General features: G+C 39.9%; 1 protein-coding gene across 13 annotated transcripts in view; it reads left to right on the top strand.

The window, feature by feature from the left end:
- Positions 1–23,502, top strand: part of arhgef1a (Rho guanine nucleotide exchange factor (GEF) 1a) — a 77,887-nt gene that overhangs the window by 38,579 nt on the left and 15,806 nt on the right. For 12 of the 13 annotated variants that reach the window (XM_053231528.1, XM_053231537.1, XM_053231527.1 and 9 more), the window contains 14 exons: positions 4,060–4,222; positions 7,589–7,656; positions 8,105–8,171; positions 9,772–9,901; positions 10,312–10,421; positions 10,608–10,751; positions 11,214–11,464; positions 12,508–12,633; positions 17,275–17,392; positions 19,503–19,751; positions 20,111–20,187; positions 20,436–20,611; positions 22,558–22,625; positions 22,809–22,997. In XM_053231528.1, the coding sequence (XP_053087503.1) occupies positions 4,060–4,222; positions 7,589–7,656; positions 8,105–8,171; positions 9,772–9,901; positions 10,312–10,421; positions 10,608–10,751; positions 11,214–11,464; positions 12,508–12,633; positions 17,275–17,392; positions 19,503–19,751; positions 20,111–20,187; positions 20,436–20,611; positions 22,558–22,625; positions 22,809–22,997 (1,936 nt within the window). Of the gene's footprint in view, positions 1–4,059; positions 4,223–5,063; positions 7,332–7,588; positions 7,657–8,104; positions 8,172–9,771; positions 9,902–10,311; positions 10,422–10,607; positions 10,752–11,213; positions 11,465–12,507; positions 12,634–17,274; positions 17,393–19,502; positions 19,752–20,110; positions 20,188–20,435; positions 20,612–22,557; positions 22,626–22,808; positions 22,998–23,502 lie in introns of those variants that run through there. The other variant, XM_034301522.2, reaches the window with a different exon arrangement.

The raw sequence follows: 23,502 nt of genomic DNA on the forward strand, positions 1-23,502 counted from the left end.
TTGCACAGTTTTTTTGCACCCTGTACCTACGTTCCCATGGCAACTCTTAATGATAAGCATTGCAGATGTGAAAGAGGAAGTGCTTGCTCTGTTTCCTGTGCAGCGTGCCCAAAGAGTGGCGCAGCACCAGAAATAGAGTAGTATTGCAATCACGATGGAAATTGGTACATTCTTTCTTCTGTGTACGTAAGGAACAGGAGCAGTTTTTATTCTTCAGTGCTTACTGTGTATGCGGAATTGCTTCATATTTGGAGTAACCTGTCACATCACTACAGTACAGTGACTGCTTACATACATTAAGGTGCAGAAGTTTGAGCTTCCAAGAATTATTTTAATAAAAAAAATGTGTATCTGTACAGAAAAACAATCTGTACTGTTAGTAATTATTTTTTAAGAATACATTATTTCAAACTGAGATAAATATATATTTTTGGCTGTTTGAGAAATCCTTGTAACACATGCTTTTTGTCATATCTTAGCTGACTCCATTAGTATGATTACATTTTTGTGGATTCTGCTTTATAGCTACCGCTTTCAATAAGTAACATTTTGACTCATAATTGTGAAGAATGAGGTAATAACAGTGATAAATAGAATAGTTGTAAAGTTGTAATATGTTATATAGCCGTTTTTATAACTGAAGGTAGTGGGCGCAGAAGGTTGGACCTTACTATACATTAGGGTATAGTATACGTAACACTTCAAAATACACATTATGTACAATTAACAGAAAATTGCAGTGCAGTATGTAGAGTATAATACGCAGCCTCGAGCCAAGGTCTGTAATTATGTAAGGAAATAATAGTGCTGTTGAGTAGGGGCAATAGAAGAGTGTTACAGAGCGGTTAAAAAAACAAGACTGTTTAGATGCCAGTTGGTTTGAGTTTTCATGGACTTTGCTGGATATAGACTGGTGTATTTGTGATAGTCAGTTATTACATTTAAATTTGATACATTTACGTTATAGCATTTGTCAGACGCCTTTTTGTAGTCTCTATCAAAACTACAAATATATCCTCATGCTAGGACATGTAGGTCAGGGTCTAAGAATACAAGCAAGTGAAAACTCTGAAGACACTCTCTCTGCATTTCCATTACCAGAAGTGACACTGATTTGATTTTCTGCCTTAATGTGACACAGATCTGGGTTTTTTTTTTTGCCAGGGGACACAGAAGTCCATTTTTTTCCAATCAGACCTGAACCACTTTCATATGTAGTCGTAGATTGGATACATTTCTGATAAATTGCCATGTGGCATGAATAAGAACAGTCAGATCAGAACTTTTGGCCGCCCATTAGAGTTTCACGTCACGCCCATCTAACAGTTCCACCCATCTAACAGTTCCACCCATCTAACAGTTCCACCCATCTAATAGTTAGACAAACTTAACACGCTGTCTCTGTCTTACGCTGCATCCGACTAAAGGTTGTAACTCGTCATTTCTGACCTCTGACTAGAAAAAAAATAAAGAAAACCCTCCCACAACTCAGAATTTCTACTCGGGAACTTGGGATTGGTCTCCTCCAATCTGAGTTCAGCAAGTGACGTCAAATTAAAATGACTCCTCACAGCCTGAACAGTGAACAACGTAACATCTTCAAATGAATTATACTGTATATACAAGTATTAGCTTTAGATCAGTCAACATACAGACATGTTCACTTGGTAAATCTATAACACTGACTATACAGTTTGCTGTTTTAAGGAGGAAAGTATACATCACTCATCACAGTTGTTGTTCACAAAATATGAACATGGAGGCGTCCATGTTTTTTTTTCCCCACTTTGTACCTCAAACGCACAGAGGCTGAAAATGATGTAATTCCCACTTCCAAGGTAAGTCGAATGCAGCATTAAAACGAGTACATATCTACACATCCTGAAACGTTCTTCTAATCTCCCACCACAGAATTCCCACCACATGCCCAGTGTTCCTTGGATTTGCTCCAGATTCACCACGTCCCTGACCAAAAAAAAAATTCTAAAGATGAATGAATGGATTTGCAAAGGAGTAGCTGTTTGTCAGGGTTGTCCATGATGCTCAGACATATTAAGATAATTCCACACATTGTCATCTTTTTTTTTCCTACAAGTGAAAGCAACTCCTTGTAGTATCGTCGAAGTTTTTTTAAATAGTGGCTCAAGTTACTTCCTGATAAAATGATTGCTTTTTCATAAGCTGATTGTATACTTTATTGAGCAAGAGGGCTGATTCACAGCACTTACACAATAAGCAGAGAACTCAGTGATATCATCAGTTTCTACATGAACTAGTTGGAAGTTATGTGTGTGGGGGTATCTTGAGAGTACATGTATCTGTACGTTCTAACAGAGGTTGTTCTCTGTTGTTCTGAACTCAAACATGTAAAATGATCAAATGTTTTATTCAGTGGTATGACGATGGCAGTGTTTTCATTTTCAGGTACTGAAATGTTTATTAAAGTATGTTGTTTATTCGTCTGAAATCTGTGTAAGATTATGGTATTTTTCATAGTATTACATTGCGTTACAGTATCACAGGTGGACAAATCATTTTTTCAAATTTATTAGCTAGCCCACTAGACAAGTGAAAAGACCAGTGTGCTGCCCAGTCAGAAGTTTTGGTTGTGCAGAAAATAATTGACTAGGCTAAAATATGGTAACTTACTGTAATAACGTATAGCCAGTTAGTTAAGTGCATTAACACAATGAATATGCTTCTAACAAAGTTTGAAATATAGCCTATCATGTTTATGACCGTGTAAAAAAATTCAGCAAGTTGTTGGCCTGGTGTCCAATATTTTGTTTCTGCCCTGACCTTGCACATAAAACTATTATTCGGGCCTTTATTTTCTCTTGATATATATCTTGATTTATCTGTAAGGTGATTGTGTGTTGTGCTAGCAGGACAGTTACACGATATGGCCAAAAGTTTGTGGACATCTGACCATCACACCCATATGTGGTGGCTGAATATCCCATTCCAGATTTAGTCCCCCTTTGCAGTTATATTAACCTCCACTCTTCTGGAGAGGCTTTCCACTAGATTTTGGAGCGTGGCTGTGGGGATTTGTGTCCGCTCAGCTTCCAGAGCATTAGTGAGGTCAGGTCAAAGGCAGGTCCGGTTCGTCCCGAAGGTGTTCATTGGGGTTGAGGTCAGGGCTCTGTGCAGGTCTGGGCTCTGTGTAGGACACTCGAGTTCTTCCACTCCAACCTTGGCAAACTATGCCTTCATGGAGCTTGCATTTTTCACAGGGACATTGTCATGCTGGAACAGGTTTGGGCATCTTAGTTCCAGTGAAGAGAAATCTTAAATCTACAGCACGCAGAGAGTGCCAAAGAAACACAGAGTCAGTGTTTGAGTAGTAAAAGCTCTTCAAAGTTTACTGAGGCAGACAGGGAGTATTTATACAAAAAAAGGTGTAGTATTCTGAGATATCTATATGCAATATCTTCAGAAACAAAGACATCGGACAAAAAGCTTCAGCAGAGAACAGAAGCGGCGATTGACGTGTTTCACAAAGTGAGATTACGCCATGGAGCGTCCGTCAGAACACGTTTATCAAAACAGAACAGAAGAAGAGCAAAAGATATCACTAGGTCAGAACGGAGCGTGCCGATATATATTCATACCGGTAGCAAACTTTATTTGCCTGGTTTCTTCAGTGTTTCTTAGATTGTCTGTCATCGGTGATTGATAATTAATCTACCTAGTAAAACTATTTCTACCGTCAGCCGGATTGCGCCTGGGCTGATGTGTGTAGTGCGGCGGGGGGTGGAACTCTGAAACAAGTAGCACTATAGTTACAGCATCTTCGTGTGACACCACTGTGAAGCACATTAAGTTTACACATAGCTACATACCAAATGAAAACTTTTGTTTTATGCAGAGTATTTATTTTTCTCTTTAAACCTGCTTGTCCCCTGGGCGACCATGAATAAAAAACAAATAGCCCTGACACACAATCTGTGTTTTGTCCCAGTGCCTGGGCATCTGATTTGTCCTGAATATGCTATGTTGAGCTACTCAGTAGTTTAGTTCTTTTCATCAGCTGTAAGGACTTCCTTTTTTTTTCAGAATAAGGAGAAAGAGAGGATGCGGGAGAGAGAAAGAGAGGCGCGAGACAGGGAGGCGCGCTACACAAACGGCCACCTCTTTACCTCCCTCACCGTGAGCGGCACCACACTCTGCTCCGCCTGCAACAAGAGCATCACAGCCAAGGAGGCCCTCAGCTGCCCCAGTGAGTCTTACAAATACACACACATATACACACACACACACACATTTACGTAGAACTTAATGGTCTCTGAAATGTTTAGGAAAGCAGGCAGTTAAGACATGACATGTAATACAGGTCAAGAGCCTCAAGTAATGTTCACATCAAAGATCAGAATGGGGAAAATGTAATTTCAGTGACTCTGAATGTGGCATGGTTGTTGGTTTTTGGTGCCAGATGGACTGGTTTGAATATTTCAGAAAATCTCCTGGGACTTTCACACAGAAAAACAGAAAACATCCAGTGAGCGGCAGTTCTGTGTCAGAGGAGAATGGCCAGACTGGTTCAAGCTGTCAGGAAGGCTACTCAAATAACCACTCTTTACAGCTGTGCTAAGCAGAAAAGCAGAACACAGTGCACAACACTGACCCCTGAGGTGGATGGACTACAACAGCAGAAGACCACATAGGGTTACATTCCTGTCAGCCAAGAACAGGAATCTGAACAGCTGAACACTGGAAAAACATGAACATATTTAGAACATATTTCTCAGGCTCATTTATTTAGCTTTAAAAACACAGTTTTATGAGGACCGGTGATAAAATTGCGAGGACATTTGGCCCTTTTTGGTCCTCACGCACTCCTAAACACGATGAAAATAACTCACAAAGATTACCTACCCAGGCAGCACGGCTTGAATCATGTAGTTGTGCACGATACCAAGATTTGAAAAGTAACACACACTTTTCACATTCCATAACAAACTCTGCTATCTGGAGTCATAGAGCAGGTATATATATATACACACACACTTGTTCACTTGGTTATGGTTAATATGGTTAACACATAACATGAATTTCTCACAGGTCCAGCCCTAAAACACTACATACACACCCCCACACATTCTTTCCTTAAAAATGGGAGGCTAAGCAAAATTACCATACAGCATAAAAATACACACACACACACATTTTAATATCGACGTTGATCCCCAGTTCTCCAAACACGGCATATTTACACACAGAGTGAGATTCAGAAAGCAGGAGCCATTTTGAGCCATGTACTGAAAATGAAACATCTGTGCTAAAAAACCAGCTTGTTTCAGCTTCAGTTGAATTTGCACACACACCCTTTCCTGTTTTGGTGTCACTCCGTTCACCCCTGTTCTTTATTTCGCCATTGTTCTCAACTTCTTCATCCCATGACTGCTTTTTTCACCATCTAGACACTATAAACTCATCACTAATAAGACTTTTGTTAAACACAGACTACATGCTCATAGCTATCACTCAAATACACACTGTAGTAAAAAATGGTGCTGTGACTCTCAAAGTCTCTGTAAATTCAAATTTTTAACATGGTCTGGTAACACTGTAAAAAATGTAATCCATATTACAGTAGACTATAAATGAACAGGAAGTGACTGGATAGCTTGATTTGGACCCTAGGATTGTTAGTTATTGATATATCTTGGAAAAGCGATAGCAGGGAGGCACTCTTTCATTTAGTCATTTTGTCATTTTCAGCTCTGTGAGTTAAGCTGTGAGCATCACTAAACGTAAATCAGCGGTGCTGTGAATGCCCTTGATTTATATGGTGAGAAATACCAGTCTGCTGTAAATAATCAACAGCATATGAGTGAAGCATGAAGAAAATCACCGTTAGCAAAACTTTTGTGAATCTGATTTTTAGGTTGGTTTAGCCTTAGAAAACATTTACATTTACATTTTATTTATAGCTGTACCCCAAAATTGATAAATGAGGCCCAATAAGCTCATTTTTGTTTTAGTGAATTACCGTGTGACCTAATCCTGGTCCCTGGAAAATATGTGGATAGGCTTTGGCATTCTCACCGCCATGGCCCGAGTTCGAATCCTAGCCAGGGGACTGACACCAGCCACTGGGGTTACACCAGACAGTGCGCCCCCAGTGCCGCTCCCAAGCCTGGATAAAATTGGGGAGGGTCGCGTCAGGAAGGGCATCCGGTGTAAAAGCTGTGCCAAATCAAATATGCGGACCAATGATCTTCTGTGGCAACTCCTCGGGGAGCAGCCGAAAGAACAACAGCAACTGTATGACCTAATCTTATTCTGAAATAATCTGACAAAAATTTGCTTACTGGCCATGTAAATAGAAACACCTTTACACCTGCTAATTATCCAACAGCCAATCATGTGGCTGCAGCGCAATACAAAAAATCATACAGGTCAAGAGCTTCAGGTAATGTTCACATCAAACATCAGAATGGGGGAAATTGTGATGTCAGTGACTTTGACTGAGGCATGGTTGTTGGTGCCAGATGGGCTGGTTTATGTATTTCAGAAACCCGCTGATCTCCTGGGATTTTCACACCAAACAGTCTCTAGAGTTTACACAGAAGGGCGCAAAAAAACAAAAAACATGCAGAGCTGACAGGAAGGCTATGGTAACTCAAATAACCACTCTTTACAACCGTGGTGAGAGGAAAAGCATCTCAGAACAGATATCTTGTCGAACTTTGAGGGGGATGGGCTACAACAGCAAGAAGACCACATTCAGGTTCCACTCCTATCAGCCAAGAGCAGGAATCTGATTGGGAAAAGACCAGATGATGTTTCTAGTGGTTTTAACAGAGGTGATATAGATTGGGGCGCTACGGTGCTGATTCTCGACTGAGTCATTCCAAAACCTCCATGTTCAGCTGCACTCAATTATGACATTGTAAAATAGCAAGTAAAATACAAGATTATAAAAAAATGTCATTCAGATGAAGAAAACAAAGATTTGTAAAGCAATGCACAGCAACAGGGCTGTTTGTAAATCAGTTCATGGAGTGTGTATCAGCTTGTCAAGTGTGGGGTCGGGTCTATGGAGCCAATGCGTAAAAAGTAAATGGGGAAAAAAGTGTGTTTGAAGGGGGTGTTGGGGAAAGCCCGACAGGCCCCAAGTCTCATTCCTTCCCTGTCAGCCTCAAAACAGGAAGTAGAACTGCTCTCAAACAATAGGCCGAGCAAACACTGCACACTGGAGAAGCCATTACAAGAGAAACGTCCAGAAAGGAGACACACAGAAAAGCAGAACAGAAGCCCAGGTTTCAGCACACCCATGGATAGTGGCCAAGAGAAAGAGAAAGAAAGGGAGAGACAAAAGATCGGTACTGTATGTCCACAACTTATCCTGAACTTTTATTATGATGTTTTAAAATGAGACTGTACAGTTTATTCTGTAAGGGAATTTGCTTTCTGCGTGCCGTACACGGGAACTGTTATTTGCTGCACTTATACTGGCTTTAGATGGAAACAGACAGAGTGTTCCGTAGTGGTGTATGGATGCTGAAAAAGCAGTTTCTGTGCTTAGAGACGTAGTGAGAAAGTCAGACAAATGAAGTAATGCTTCCTCTCTGTTTTCCAGCCTGCAATGTCACCATCCACAACCGCTGCAGAGACTCCCTGCCCAACTGTGTCAAAATGAAACAGCGGGTACGAGAAGAAGCGTTCTAACATGTCTGACATGTACAATACGCAATCCCTGGTGTTATCACTTTTTATGCATGTGTGAATGAATCAGTGGTAATTTTAGATGAACTGCTGAAAGTTGTTGTTTTATTCTCACACTGGATAATAATATACAGCAGACCATATAAAGCCATGGGATTCTGAAATCATTTAATGCTAAATAATATCATCATGAGAATTCTGTTAAGGAATGAAAGTATGATTATTACTATGATTATTGCCAAAGCAGTTAAAATAATATTTTTTTAGTTTTGTACATTATCCTTTAACAGCACTAATATACACTCAATTTTTATGTTCAACTGTTCTGGTTTTAATGTGCTATGTACTGATAAATATTGATATAACCAATTTTTCAGTTTTCTAGTCTGCTCTTTTATAATGTATATGCAATGTTTATGACTTCCTGCAGCAACAGAAGCTGGCACTGATGCGTAACAGCTCGTCCTACAGTGGAACAGTGACGCTGCGGAATAAGAGTGAGTCCAATCATTTTGTCATGAGCAGATCGTATTCCTGTGTTTTTAAGTAATTTTAAAAAGTAATTGTGTTCTAATGCCGTTTGTAACATGTCGATCCTTGTCGACTCGCACTCCGTATTTTTACCTTAAGGGGAATTCCATCTTAAGTATCATTTCCCTACTTAACAACTCAAATTTGTTTCGGTCCAATTTCATTAAAATTATTTCCTTCGATTTAGTTTCATTAAATTCCTTCCTTAGATAGGTCTGAATAAGCAGCTAACATGGCTGAATGGAGACAATGCTTAACAATTAATGATTAGCTCATGGTGCTTCACATTATCTTTTGTCTCACGCCACAAACTCTGAACAAGTGAGATAAATCAGTTTTGAACTTGAAGTGAACTGAATAAACACATACTTCTCTGTCCAGTCATCTTCTATTTTATTTTTGTACATGATGTGTCGTCACTTCTCCTATCAGACCAGACAGATTAAAAAAAAACGAAAAATCTATGAGAATTCTTTCCTTTATGAGTAAACGTCACTAGCTCTGTACCTAGCTTCTTCAGGTGAATAATTTACATAAATGCAGTGATTGGATAAATCCCAACAGAGCATCTGGTAGAGAAGCTGCTCTGGTTCATGCGCTGAACTACAGCCAGGTTTTTCATACACTGAACGCACTGCTACAGTCATTTCTGCGGAAATACTTCGCTATCTGGACCATGATCCAAAAGCTTGTGCCTCTGTCCTACTTTATTCGATCACATGAAGTCTGTTAGATTGAACAGAACATCAGAATCCAGTTGCCTTGAAGGTGTTGCAGTCTGATGGCATATTATTTTCAGATGTTTGTTCGTAAAAGTAATAAAAGTAATAAAATAAACGTCCAACTACTTCAGCAGTATGTGATAGCTAACAGCCGTATATTGCTGACTTTAGTACTTTGCTAGATGATATACATGCAATGGACACGTTTTGACTATAATCTTTTCCTTTATACCTTCTTGTGCCGCAAGTAGCCACTTGATCTGTGTGCTTCTGAGACATGGGGAGAAGTTGACGTGGGTGTGTTAACAATATAGGATGGGATTCTCTGTTGTGTTTTTTTTGTCTTTTACTTGTACTCTCATTTTCACTCTTATTTCACTTTCTTTCCAAATTATTTTCTCAGGATAGGATAGGACAGGATAAAGAGGACTACATACAGCGCAAATACATGACACGAGTGTGAGACGAGTACAATAATTACACAGGACAGTAAATACATAAGACGTTGCACGCTAACTAGCAGGTCAACAGAACAGTATGTGATGGGTTATATGGAATGGCTGAAGTTGAACATACTGTAACTGTGCAGTTGTGTAGTCATTCCAGCATATGATCAGATGTATAGAGCAGGATGGAGAAAAGTGTAACAACAGGATCGGTAGTAAAAAGTGTCTCATAGCAGCATAATAGCATCACCTCTGAGGATATAATAAAGTCCAGGAGATAAGTGAAGGTGTGCAGTGCAGTGGTGTGGGTGTTGAGAAGGGTTTTGATTAGTCATGCTGGGTGTTTGGGGTCCAGGAGTGTGTTGAGTAATCTGACCGATTTACTCTTATCCCTTTAGCACATTTGAAAGAGCGTCCGAGCTCAGCCATCTACCCCTCCGACAGTCTGCGCCAATCACTGCTCGGTTCCCGCCGTGGACGCTCTTCCCTCCTGCTGTCCAAAAGCGTATCTACTAATAACATTGCAGGGTGAGTCACTCATCCCATCCCTGTTGGCGATGAGGTCATTATGCCGTACTGTAAATTTCGTATGCGTGTTGTTTAATACCAAACCTACGTGGTTGCGTCACTCCCTTTTATTTTGAATGTGACATGTATCCAACTGCAAGTTCACATTCCAGTGACATTCTTACTGTATTAAGAATCTTACGCAGCTATTGTGTCACATTTTTTCACTTTCATATTGTTGTATACTGTCTCTGTTTTTTTTTTTTTTCCTGTGGCTTATTATTTCATCATCATTATTATTAGCATTTGTTCCTTTTTGCCTGCAATTTAATTTATTTACTTTTTTTTTTGTTGTCGGTTGTTTGGTACATGCATATGTGGGGTGCATGTGTGTGCAATTGTGCCTGTATGCATGCACTTGGCGTGTGTAGGACACTGAGTGATGACTCTCCCTTGGGGCTGCGCAGGATCTTGTCTCAATCCACAGACTCGCTAAACTTCAGGAGCAGAACCATGTCTATGGAATCACTCAACGACGAGGGTACACACACACACACACACACATGTGGTTAGCTTAAAACTGGCCTTCATAGCTCTTTCCTCGTTTAGAATGCACATTATTTAGATCCCTATTTATAGATCATATTACAACATATCAGATTTTTTCTATGTTCCTATCCAAACATTTGACTTTTGAATTAGAAAACAACTCCTTCTTTTTCTGTAGGAGAGATATACTATGCCTCAGTGCTGGAGGAGCTAGAAATCGAGGGGCGGGACTTTGAGGCAGACTCTTGGAGCATGGTGGTTGACTCCGCCTACCTACAGACGCACCGCAAAGATGTCATCAAGAGGCAGGATGTCATCTATGGTGAGAGAGAGAAAAGAGAAAGAATGTGTGAGAGAGAGAGAGAGGATCAGTAAATCAGATGTGCTCTGATGAGATGGCCATTGTATTGTGTTATTTGCAATACTGTATATATATTTTTTATTTTTTATATATATATATGTTTAAAAAATTTGCTCACATTTTCTCTTTTGTAGTTTGTAGTGAATTTATTAGTGTTCCTTATGCTAATGTTCAAAAGCTATGAATCAGTAGCTTGTGCTCACACAAAAATTCTACTTTCTTTATATAAACTTTAAAAAATTAATAAAAAAAAACATTATCAGTGTTTTTGGCAGGATTTACACCAATGCTGTAAAGTCTGTGAAACTGTAACCTCAGGGCATAATATTCAATAATGCTATTTTAACTAATCCTGGATAGCACACGATTTGTAGTCTAAGTGTAAGCCCTTTTTAAATGTCCGTTTCTATTTTATGCATTTAGAGCTGATCCAGACAGAGCTGCATCACGTGCGCACACTGCGCATCATGGATGGAGTTTTCCGGCGGGGCATGCTGGACGAGGTGCAGCTGGAGCCGGGCGTCGTTCACGTGCTTTTCCCCTGTCTGGAGAACCTTCTTGTGATACATACTCGCTTCCTCACACAGCTGCTCAACCGTCGGCAGCACTGCCTGCAACCCGACAGCACACACAACTTTACCATCAGCTGCATCAGCGACATCCTTCTGCAGCAGGTAGCTGCATGCTTGTGTGTGTGTGTGTGTGTGTGTGTGTATGGGTTAGGGTTAGAGTTTTGAGTTAGGCTACTGTAACCTGAAGATGTATGGATCTGTATTTGGTGTAGGGATCTGTATTTGGTATACCCAGATCAGATCAGAACTTTAACTTATATCTCAAAATAATTTGTAATTTGTATCATCAGGAGATCGCAAGTTCGTAGGGATGATAGGTAGGGATGATACCAAAGCCATCTGCGGCCGGGAGCCATGCTCTCTGGCTTGGAGGGACGGCATAATCTCTCCCCTGTCAATCACAATGACTCTAGCCAATCGTGGGAATCTCTGAACTCATGTATGTGGAAGAGGGTAGATAGCACTTTTCTCCAAGCATGTTACGCCACCCTGTGACGCAGCATGAGCAGCAGTTTGAAAAGATGCAGCTGGCTGGCTTCACATGTCTCGGAGGAAGCATGTGCTAGCCGTCACCCTCCCCGGTTGGTGGCTGTCCTGTGATAGGGGAGAGCTGGGTATAGGGTGACCAATTTGGGTAAATGGAGGGAAAATTCCTCAAAAAAAACAAAACTTGCCATTGGTATATTATGGGCTTGAGAGTCAGTGCTGTACAACACCACTTTACATAATTTGTTTTTGGGTGTGTGGGTAAAAATGTGTTTTCTATTTGCATAGTGTGTGTGTGTGTGTGTGTGTGTGTGTGTGGAGTATTTAGTGGGACTGTGAAGGTAACATGGAACAATATGGTCTAATGGTCTAATATGGTCAATATGGTCTAATGGTCCTTCCATTTAGGAAATTACATTTCTCAAACAAGTTAAATTTTAGGTACGTTTTAGTTCTGTGTAGTTTTTTTTTAAACAGCTAAAGAGTAAAACTATCAGCTGAGCAAAATGTTGTATTCAGTTATGATAAATTAGTCCTTGTAAGCGAGAGACATTGTTACATGCCCTGTGCAAATGCTCTGTGTGGGAGGATTGAATGCTTTTCAGAGAAAACAATGCAAATGATCTCTGCACCTCTGTATCATTCTACGTGTGTTTCAGTTTTCAGGTCAGTGTGCTGATGAGATGAGGAAGACCTATGCTGAATTCTGCAGCGGTCACTTGAAAGCTGTAAAACTGTATAAAGAGCTACTGGCTAGAGACAAGAGACTACAGTACTTCATACGGGTAAGGGCTTTTCATTCAGAAGCCACGGCTCAACCTTTTTATACCCTTTATACTTCATTGTATAAACCTTTTCATGTTTATGTTTTCTCATTGCTTTCATTTTTCTTCAAAACAATTAACACAGAAGAAAAGAAACATGTACATTAATACATAAGCTAACATTAAGTCTTTTCATACTGTTACATCCTTTTCACACTGGTGTGAACCACATGTGCACAGAGGCCATTAGATGCCATTTGTTATAAACATTCAATTATTAGACCATTAATGAGTGCAAATAGCATGAGTTGCAAGCATGACCTGAAATAGACCAAAGACAATAAGCAAGAACTTAGTATTGTAGTGACTTTTCAGAATCTGCCTCATACTGGTGACAGAGAGAAGGTGTTCAATGCTGAACAGGAGGTGGCCATTGCACATGTCGTTGTGGAAAATAATTCCATTAAACTGCATAAAACCCAGGCTGATATAACTGCAGATCAGGACATATTTAGCAGTATTAACAGTGTGAGAGTTGCCAGCGGCTATGTTGGCATGAAGCAGCCAAAGTGAGTTCCATTCCAAAGGAACAGCGACCTTATAAATGACCTTTTAAAGGCAAGAGCCCAGTATGTCTTTATATGGATTTGTTTCTCCAATCTTTGTACATCCAAATGGAATACAGACTGGGGGACACAGTGGCTTAGTGGTTAGCACCGTTGCCTCGCACCTCCAGGGTTGGGGGTTCAAATCTGTGCGCGTGGAGCGTGCCTGTTCTCCCGGTGCTTCAAGAGTTTCCTCCGAGTACTCTGGTCTCCCCTCCCCCCTCAAGAAGGAAAAGACATGTGCTGTAGGCTGATTGGCATTTCCATACTGTCCGTAGAGTGTGTGTGTGTGTGTGTGTGATTGTGCCCTGCGATGGGTTGGCACCCTGTCCATGGTGTCCCCTGCCTTGTGCCCTGAGTTTCCTTGGTAAGGCTGCAGGTTACCCCATGACCCTGTAGCAGGGTCATTTCTTTATGAATTTCTTCTTTTCTTTTAAATCATGCATTTGAAAACAAAAAGAATACAGCATTTGTTAATTTATTTGGATAACTTCTGTAAAGAAATGGAGATGTCAGAGGAACGTCTTTGTTCTGGAGGTTACTGTTATAGTACCATGTCAGAGGGGTGCCGAAATTTCCTGCAGTTATCTACAATAATGGTGACCATGGGATTTCTTGATTAATTGTATTAAAGATTAGCTTTAGCCCAACAAAGAAGGTTGTTAAAGCCTGGCATGTTTAAGTTGCTGCTTTCCAACATTGAATGGGTCACTATCCATTCACACATGGCTTTGTTATTGAAATCTCTGTTTATTTTACTTTTCTGAATGGTTCTCTGAGAACCTGTTCATCAGCTGAGATGTCTGTCTTGGAGGAAATGAATGCAGGTTGCCTGGCAGTCCTTGCAAAGGACCGTCAGAGTTGGAGAAACGTTATGAAGAGATATTTCCCTGGATGTATTGCTAGAGATGATACCAGGTATACAGTCAGGTCCATAAATATTTTTACAGTGACAAATTTATTGTTCTTTTAGCTGTCTACCACAGTATATTGGAGTTGAAATTAAATAAAGTATAAAGTATATGTGCTCAAAGTGCAGACTTTCAGCTTTAATTTAAGGATATTAAACCTTAAACCCACCCTTTTTTAAAGGAACAGAAGTAATTGGACAAACTAACATAATCATAAATTAAATTGTCATTTTTAATACTTAGTTGTAAATCCTTTGCATCTTCCCTTGTGCTGCTCTGCCAGGCCTTCACTGCAGCTGTCTTCAGTTCCTGCTTGTTCTTGTGGTGTTTTATCTTCAGTTTTGGCTTCAGCAATTGAAATACATGTTAGACTGGTTTTAGGTCAGGTGACTTATTTGGCCATTGCAGAACATTCCACTTTTTATGTTGCTTTCAAAGTATGCATCAGGTCGTTGTCCATCTGCAGTGTGAAGCTTTGTGCAGTGGGTTTTGAAGCATTTGGCTGAATCTGAGCAGATAATATAGCCCTATACACTTCAGAATTCATCCTGATGCTTTTGGCAGCAGTCACATCATCAATAAATACACAGGAACCAGTTCCACTGGCAGCCATACATGCCCACGGCATAAGATGAGGTGGTACGCTTCAGATCATGAGCAGTTCCTTCCCTTCTCCATACTCTTCTCTTCCCATCATTCTGATAGAAGTTGATGTTTGTCTCATATGTCCACTGAATGTTGTTCCAGAAACGTATGGGCTTTTTTAGATGGTTTTGGCAAACTCCAATGTGCTCTTCCTGTTTTTGACGTTTACCAGTAGTTTACATCTTGTGGTTGTCTTCTCTTGATTGTTGACTTTGACAAAGATACGCCCACCTTCTGGAGGATGTTCTTGATCCGACCAGATCTGTTGTGAAGGAATTTTTCTTCACCAGGGAAAGAGTTGTTCTGGTTGTTTTCTGTGATTTTTCAGGCCTTTTGGTGTTCCTGAGCTCACCAGTGCGTTCTTTTGATTTAAGAAAGTAGTTAATTTGGCCACACCTAATTTTTTTGTTATATCTCTGATGGGTTTGTTTTGATTTTTCATCCCAGTGGTGGCTTGCTTCTCTGGCAGTTAGAGTTAACAGCAACTGATTCCAAGTGCGAATGCCACACTTGGAATCAACTCTAGACCTTTTATCTGCTTATTGTAAGTGAAATAATGAGGGAATAACACACATCTGGCCGTGAAACAGCCAAGCCACCAACTGTCCAATTACTCTTGGTGCCTTAAAAAGGGGGGTGGTTAACATTCCTACACCGTTCACCCACTGTGGCTGTACTGTAAATAACCTCCTATTAAAGCTGAAAGTCTGCACTTTAAGCTCATATTTAATTTTAACTCTAATATATTGTGGTAGACAGCTAAAATAATAATAATAACTTTGTCAGTGTCCAAATATTTATGGACCTGACTGTATGTGTGACGATATAACAACACATTTTGTGACATTTCGAAATAACTCATACCGTGTATGTTGTAACTCGTACACTGCATGTTATGACATTTTGTGGAAATGTAAAAAGATGAAAACATTGCAAAAAGATCTAGTGCAGGAAGACTTTATCCCCAGTTGCAAAATTCTCTTAATCGTTGACAGTAAATATATTTTTTCAAGAAAGCAAAATGGAGGTAGGTCGTTAGACCATTATTCATAATAGTAGACTTTTTAACATTACGCCTTTTATGTTATCATGAAAGTTCATATTGCAGGGTTTGCATTTGTACCTTATAACTATGGGCACTCAGGCTGGTGAGTGCCCATAGTTATAAGGTACAAATGCAAACCCTGCAATATGGTTTAGCGCATGGATTGTACGCACAGCGGATGGAATCGTGCCGTAAACCTATAACACACGCGTGGTACAGATCAGGCAGCATCATCTCTATCTGATCCACGTCCTCTGTTCTGTTTTCACTGCGCATACATGGTGCAAATCAGGGAGGGGTTGCAGATCCGGTAACTCTGCTGGTGTAGAGGGGAAATGACCTGAGTATCTTGCAAGACTGCATGCTGTGGAGTGTACTGTAAAGTCCTGGTATAGACATATCCCTCCAGTCAACATTAAGTACCTGAATTTTGCGGGGTTTTTTTCTGGTTGTTCTTTAATGATTGAAGATTTATGACCATTTGGTTTTGTGACACATGCTTCATTAGAACATTTTGCAAAGTATTATAGTGGCTAGGTTGCACTGTTTAGAATTGTATTTTGAAATTTAGAACAGTTTCCAAAATGTGATTTTTAAACTGACCAAAGTGTGCAAACGAATTGAACAAACACAGCGGACTTCAGTGTGTGAGAAACAGACAAATAGAGAGATTAGTTCATGAGCAGGATCAAGGAGAGAGATAAGCCGTATGTGATGTGATGAGATAAATGAGGTGTGTGGTAGTGTGTGTGTGTTTATATAACCCTGTAATGCTAGTCAAACAAGAGACATACAGTGTGTGTGTGTGTGTGTGTGTGTGTGTGTGTGTGTGTGTTACTGCAGTGGGAGGACATTGATGTACAGCTGGATGGGAGTGGGTGTTATATGTGCTAATAGCCTTGCTGCCTGCATGTTGGCATAGTAGCATGACTCATCAGTTTTTTAGGTATTTTCTTGAAAAAAAAAAACATTTTGAATGTTTAGATGGTTTTTAATAAAATAAAAAAAGAAGTAGAGTGCTACAGTCTGTCATTAAAATGATAAGAAACGTGGATGTTTAGCAGATTGGTGTTTGTGGCCTACACTTGAACAACAGTGCGGGTTTGCAGAAAGGTGTTGCTGACTGACTACTGAGTTTTTTGTAGCTCTGGTTCTGGGATGGTCTGGGTGCAGGCTCGCATGTATACTGCTGCAAGGCAGCGTTATAAAATAGTTCAATTTAGCCAGTATGTAGGCATATGTAACTTGATGTTCTTGCTAGCTATGAATAATAAATCATGATGAAAGGACAATTATTGTAATATGAAATTTTAATATTCAGTACATTCACAGTTAGTCATTGAGTTAACATTCTTACAGAATGATTGTAGGTTTACTTGCATCCATTTTTACACTGCCTACATCTCTGTTTCTCTCTCTCTCTCTCTCTCTCTCTCTCTCGCCCCCACATGCTCAGAGGGTGAATCGAGGTCCTCTGTTGCGTCGTCACGGTTTCCAGGAGTGCATTTTGCTGGTCACCCAACGTATCACTAAGTATCCTGTACTGGTGCAACGCATCCTCGACAATACCAAGGGTGAGCCATCACAATGGTAACGGTGTGAACAGGACATATCACGCACAACTCGCACACAGCAAACTTTTTGGAACGCCAGTGTATTAAGTCTTACATTCATAAGTTATCAAAACTCTCCAACATATACAGTAAAATAAGAAAGTAAATTAAGTAAAATGATGCAGTGTGCTGTGAGCTGCTGTGTGAGTCTGATGCGTTCTGAAGTATCGGATAGCCTAAAATTGTGTGATTCAGGAACACAACCGTGGTGCAAAATCACCTGAAATGAAAGTAAAAGTAAAGTGTCTTGTTGTGCTGTTTTGAGTCTAGCACATACATTTGGTGTCATATGTTTACATACGCCTTGCAGTATCTGCAAAATGTTAATAATTAAAAAAAAAAATAAGAGGGATCATAAAAATGACGTTTTGTTTTTTACTTAGTACTGCCCTGAATTCACATATTTCACATAACAGATATTTACATATAGTCCACAGTACACAATAATAACTGAATTTATACAAATGAACCAGTTCAAAAGTTTACATACGCTTGATTCTTAATACTGTGCGTGTTACCTGGATGAACAACGACTGTTTTTATGTTTTGTGATAGTTGTTCATGAGTCTCTTGTTTGTCCTGAGCAGTTAAACTGCCCGCTGTTCTTCAGAAAAATCCTCCAGCTCCTGCACATTCTCTGCTTTTCCAGCATCTTCTGCATATTTGACCCCTTTTCAACAGCGGTTATATGATGTTGAGATCCAATGTTGTGAGTCTTTTCACACTGAAGACAATCGAGAGACTCATACACAACTATTACAAAAGCTGCAAACATTCACTGATGCTCAAGAAGGCAAAACAGTACATTAAGAGCCAGGGGGAAACTTTTGAACAGGTTGTTTGGTGTAAATTATTATTATTTTGTTTAAAGATCCTTTTTTTCATTTAGTACTGCTCTTCAGAAGCTACATAAGATATTTACATGTTTATCAGAAGACAAAATAATAAGAACTATCACATCACCACCTAAGACAAATGAACAACTATCACAAAACATAAAAACAGTCGTTGATCCTCCAGGTAACACATCTGTAAACATCTGTTATATCTGAAGTTGCTTATTCAGGGTAGTACTAAATAAAAAACAAAAAGCAATTTTTATGATCCTTCTTATTTATTAAAAATTATTTAAATTAGATTCTGCAAGGCGTATATAAACATATGACTCCAACTGTAGATCGTCTATAAATATCTACAGATATTCTACTATAAAGACCAGAGGCAGCTGGTATAAATGAGCTAGCAGGACTAAATCCTCCTGTCTTTCAGAGATAAAAATCATCAGATTATTTGATGTTAATGAAGATTATTTTGGACCATTGTGGCACCACCAATGCTCATAATAATAGTGTGAAGAAGTGAGGCTGGAGCTGATTTCTTTCTAGCCCAGACTGTAGATTCATGCAGCCAATCAGTGGCAGTCATGTCTGGTGATTACACAGACTGAAAATTTATTCTCCATTTCCATTTGGGTTTTTTTTAGCCGGTGTTGCTGATGAATCTGTACCACGTCATCAGCAGTGATTGAGAAGGCGCATGTGAAATACAGTCATGGGTGTAATGAATGTGAGCGAGGTGGATTATCATCCTTTTCCCCACATGCCTTTGGAGGAAAAGTAAAAGTGGACAGACTAATGACGCATCGTCTAATCAGAGTTTTCTGTATACTGTATTTGCTATTCAAATTGAATGTGGCATAAATCCATTAGAGCATTATGGACTTTTAAAAACGTTGATTTTTTTAAAATTTAACTGCATATTTTTCTTTAAGTGTGAGTATAAAATTTTGTCCCACATTATTATTACTATGCCATCATTGAGACCTCATCATTGAGATCATGACGTAATGCATTGCTAACAGTTCAATTGTTGAGATATTATATTTTTAATATTATGAGTAGTCATCACTGATCACATTTTGTACAAAAGCCGAGAAAAAAAAATCTCTCCAATGCGAAGACATTTTTTTTCTAGGAACCATCTATGTAGAAGTGCATAAGTTGACAACGTTTCTCTGCTCTAGTATTCTGATTGCGTGTAACTTTTTATGTGAATGTAATGTTCCATATAGACAATCCAGAGGAGGAAGCGGGGCTGAAACAGGCTCTGGCACTACTGCGAGATTTGTTGAATGGTGTGGAGCAGCAGGTGCTGGAGCTGGAGCGAACACAGAGGCTGCAGGAGATCCGCTCCAGGCTGGACCCACGTTCTCAGGCCAAACTGCGCTCAGACGCCATGTTCAGACCTGCTGAGCTGCTGCGCAGACAGCTCATCCACGAAGGCACACTGCTGTGGAAAACACCCAGCTCCAGACTTAAGGGTATTAATAAGCAGAGAAATGTGTGTGTGTGTGTGTGTGTGAGGACAAAGTTCCTTGATATGACTATAATATGGGTCTGATTGAGAAAGGAGACAGATGGTAGCAGTGATGATGTGTGAGGGATTTAGAGACAAAGGACAAATGTTCTCACAAATGTGTAAAGAAACCTTTGGGTTTTTTTCTCAGTCTCACTTCTGTAGCTTTTTTCCTGTAAAATCTAAAAGGGCCTTTGTCTGTGATTAAGCTTAAGGTTATGGATTTTCTGTTATATTACTTTTGAACTGACTACAAGACCTAAAAACTATTTGCAGCATGATGTGTGTGTGAGCGTGTTTTAACACTTTGTTTGCTTCGTGTAGATGTTCAAGTTCTCCTCATGACTGATATACTAGTGTTCCTGCAAGAGAAAGATCAGAGATACATCTTTGCCAATTTGGTGAGTCAACATACAGTTTTTTGGCTCATACACACAAAAATAACTCACTCCTTTGCACATTATCCAGACAACTCTGTCTCTCAACAACGGTTTTGTTGCAGATTGTGTTTAGTTGGCCTCCTTTCAAATAATCTCAGTGCAGCTGCATTCATAATTGATGCAGATTTCCGATGTAACAAACATTTATTTATCTTCTCTTCCTGCCTCCTCCCCCTCTTCTCTATTTCTCTCTTTTCTTTTCTGCATAGGATAAGTCTGCAGTAGTTCCACTACAGAACCTGTTGGTCAGGGACATAGCTAATCAGGAGCGAGGCTTGTTCCTCATCAGCAGTGAGTTCAGCCCACCGGAGATGTACGAGCTGCACGCAGCTTCCAAAGATGACCGAAGCACCTGGTTACGGCACATACAGCAAGCTGTCAGCAGGTCACACACACACACACACACACACACACACTCATACACATGCAGTAAAATAAGCTGCAGAAGTTAAACACACTAATGCAAGCTGTATTCAGATAAGTTTAATGTAGACTAATGTAGACTTTTCCACCAGACAGTGTGGTACAGCATGGTACGGTAACACATCAACGATCCCACATCTTGTTCCTAAATGTAGGAACTCTTCTGTCCATGAACCCCAAACTGGTACATGTTTGTGGAACTACGTGTGCTGCAGGCCATTGACTCATCAAATGTAATCGCAGGAGTCAGATATCTGCCATTTTGTAAATCAATACTGTAAACTCTTTCTTTCTAAATGTCTTTTTTTTTTATGATGAGCCACGTAATATCTGTCATCTTTATGTTAGGCGAATCCCAAAAGGCTTTATATTCACTACATATACACACCACATGCGCGATAGAAGCTACAGAATGTGTACAAAAACCAATTTGACCACAAATTAAATGTATTTGACAAAAACTAACCAATCTCTAGGGAAATGCTTATGTATAAATTGCATCTACACAGTGCATCACAATCTGTTAGTGTCATATTGAGTCTAAGGCAACATTCTCACTACTTGGTAATGGGCACAAACCCCAGACCTGCACTATCTGTGTAATCAAACATGTTAAACCTGGAGCAGAGTAGAGCAGAACGGCGAGTATCACTGGCTGGTTCAGGAGCTGTGATTAGTAATTAGATATCTGGACCCAAGAAAAGAAAAATGTTTCACTGAGGGTAAAAAAAGAAGCATTCCACCATCCCTCACACCTACTGAAGGTTGCTTCATTGCATTGCTTCTCATTTGAATAAAGTTAAACTTCAAACTAATTTTTTCCACAGCTCTCTCTTTCTAATTCACATTACCACTGGTTGCTCCACCTGCTGTAGCTGTAGATGGAGTTACAGCAAGCCAAGAAATGTCCTGTGCCTCACTAGGAGCCCTGTGACGGTGCCACACACAATCTACTGTATTATATGCCTGTGTCATCAAGTTAATCAATTAAATTAATTAATGTTAACTATTACATTTTACTAACCAAGTAGGTAGTCCCATAACAAGTAACTGGTCATCACTTCTTACTTTCATGTGTGCAGTCATGCAATGGGAAATGAACACAGGTACTTGGCCAGGGTTTAGGATTAGTAGCCGTACCGTGTTATACTGCATTGTCAAGTCGAAAAGTTCTATCACTAGTAATTTCAATCCATAAATACACTCACTTGAATACTAACACCTGTGCAGTTATCCAATCAGCTAATCATGTAGTAGCAGTACAATACATGAAATCATACAGATACAGGTCAAGGGCTTCAGGTAATGTTCATATCAAACATCAGAATGGGGAAAAATGTGAACTCGGTGACTTTGACCATGGCATGGTTGTTGGCACCAGATGAGCTAGTTTGAGTATTTCAGAAACGGCTGATCTCCTAGGATTTTCTCAGTCTCTAGAGGTTACACAGAATGGTACAAAAAAACAAACAAAAAAGAATCATCCAGTGAGTGGCATTTCTACTGATAGAAACACCTCGTTGATGAGAGGGTTCAGAGGAGAATGGCCAGACTGGTTTGAGCTGACAGGAAGGCTATGGTAACTCAAACAGACACTCTTTACAATCGTGGTGAGCAGAAAAGTATCTCAGAATGCACAACATGCCGAACCTTCAGGCAGATGGGCTCCTTTCAGCTAGAACAGGAATCTGAGGCTATTTTTCCCCATGCTGGTGTTTGTTGTGAACATTAACTGAAGATCTTGACCTTCTACCTACATGATTTTATGCATTGCACTCCTGCAACATGACTGATAAAGAAGATTGGATAATTGCACGAATGAGCATGGGTACAGGTGTTCCTTTTAAAGTGGACAGTGAGTGTATCCTCATCCAATATAAACACACCCACTCTTTTTTTCCGTTACAGATGTCCCTCAAGAGAAGAATTCCCACTAATTGAGACAGAAGACAAGGCCCTGTTGCGAAGACTCAAAGGTATGTATTACACTCTCCAGATTAGTCTAGTCAGATATGGAGTGATATAAAAAAATTAATGGGATATTAAATATAAAATGCACGCTTTACACACGTATAAATAAAATCCCATGCAGTATCATTTCTGTATCTATATTACATAATGCTAGTATAAGGTTTAAGATATTGCGCCTCCACCCACAGCTGATATCCAGCAGAAGGACAGGGAAGTGTTGGAGTTGCTGCAAGAGCGTGTGACACTGTTCTCTGAACTTGCTGAGGTCATGGGGGGTCAAGAGGTTGTGCTGCCGTCTAACTCCAGGAACCTGTTCAGAGCTGATACACCTCAGGCACCTCGAGGAGAACAGCTACTCACACAAGCCATTACTGAGGGTGAGGGTCAAAGGTTAATGAAGAAAGACCAAACGAGCTCAGTAACGAACACTTCAGAATTTCTTATACCACAGCACTGTTGAATTCTCGATTCTGATTGGTTGATAACAGCAGCTCTATAACAGCAGCTCTGAGAGTAGCTCTACTTCAGGGCAAATCACGGGTTAATATTCTAACACGTTATCGTTTATATAGTGTATAACAGCGTACTCAGGGACTTGCTGGCATGGTGGACACTCCACATGACTGAATCTTTAAAATGTGTGTAATCATTAAAAGCGTAAAGTTTTCTGAGAGGAGATGTTTATTTAGCTTTTTTGGAAGGAGTCTCCAGTGTCAGTGCTTAGAGGTAACTTAAATTTTTTCGACAAGTCTTTAGCACTTTAAGGTTTCTCAGTATTATGACAAGTTGCGATTTTTTTGTTATTAACTTTGTGAGGGAGGGGAAAACGGAGGTTGGTGAGGGAAAGTTCGTTATATCTATTATAACGTAACTGGTATCAGG

This window comes from Pangasianodon hypophthalmus, chromosome 29 (genome assembly GCF_027358585.1).
Source record: "Pangasianodon hypophthalmus isolate fPanHyp1 chromosome 29, fPanHyp1.pri, whole genome shotgun sequence".
In the NCBI taxonomy this organism is placed as follows: domain Eukaryota; kingdom Metazoa; phylum Chordata; class Actinopteri; order Siluriformes; family Pangasiidae; genus Pangasianodon; species Pangasianodon hypophthalmus.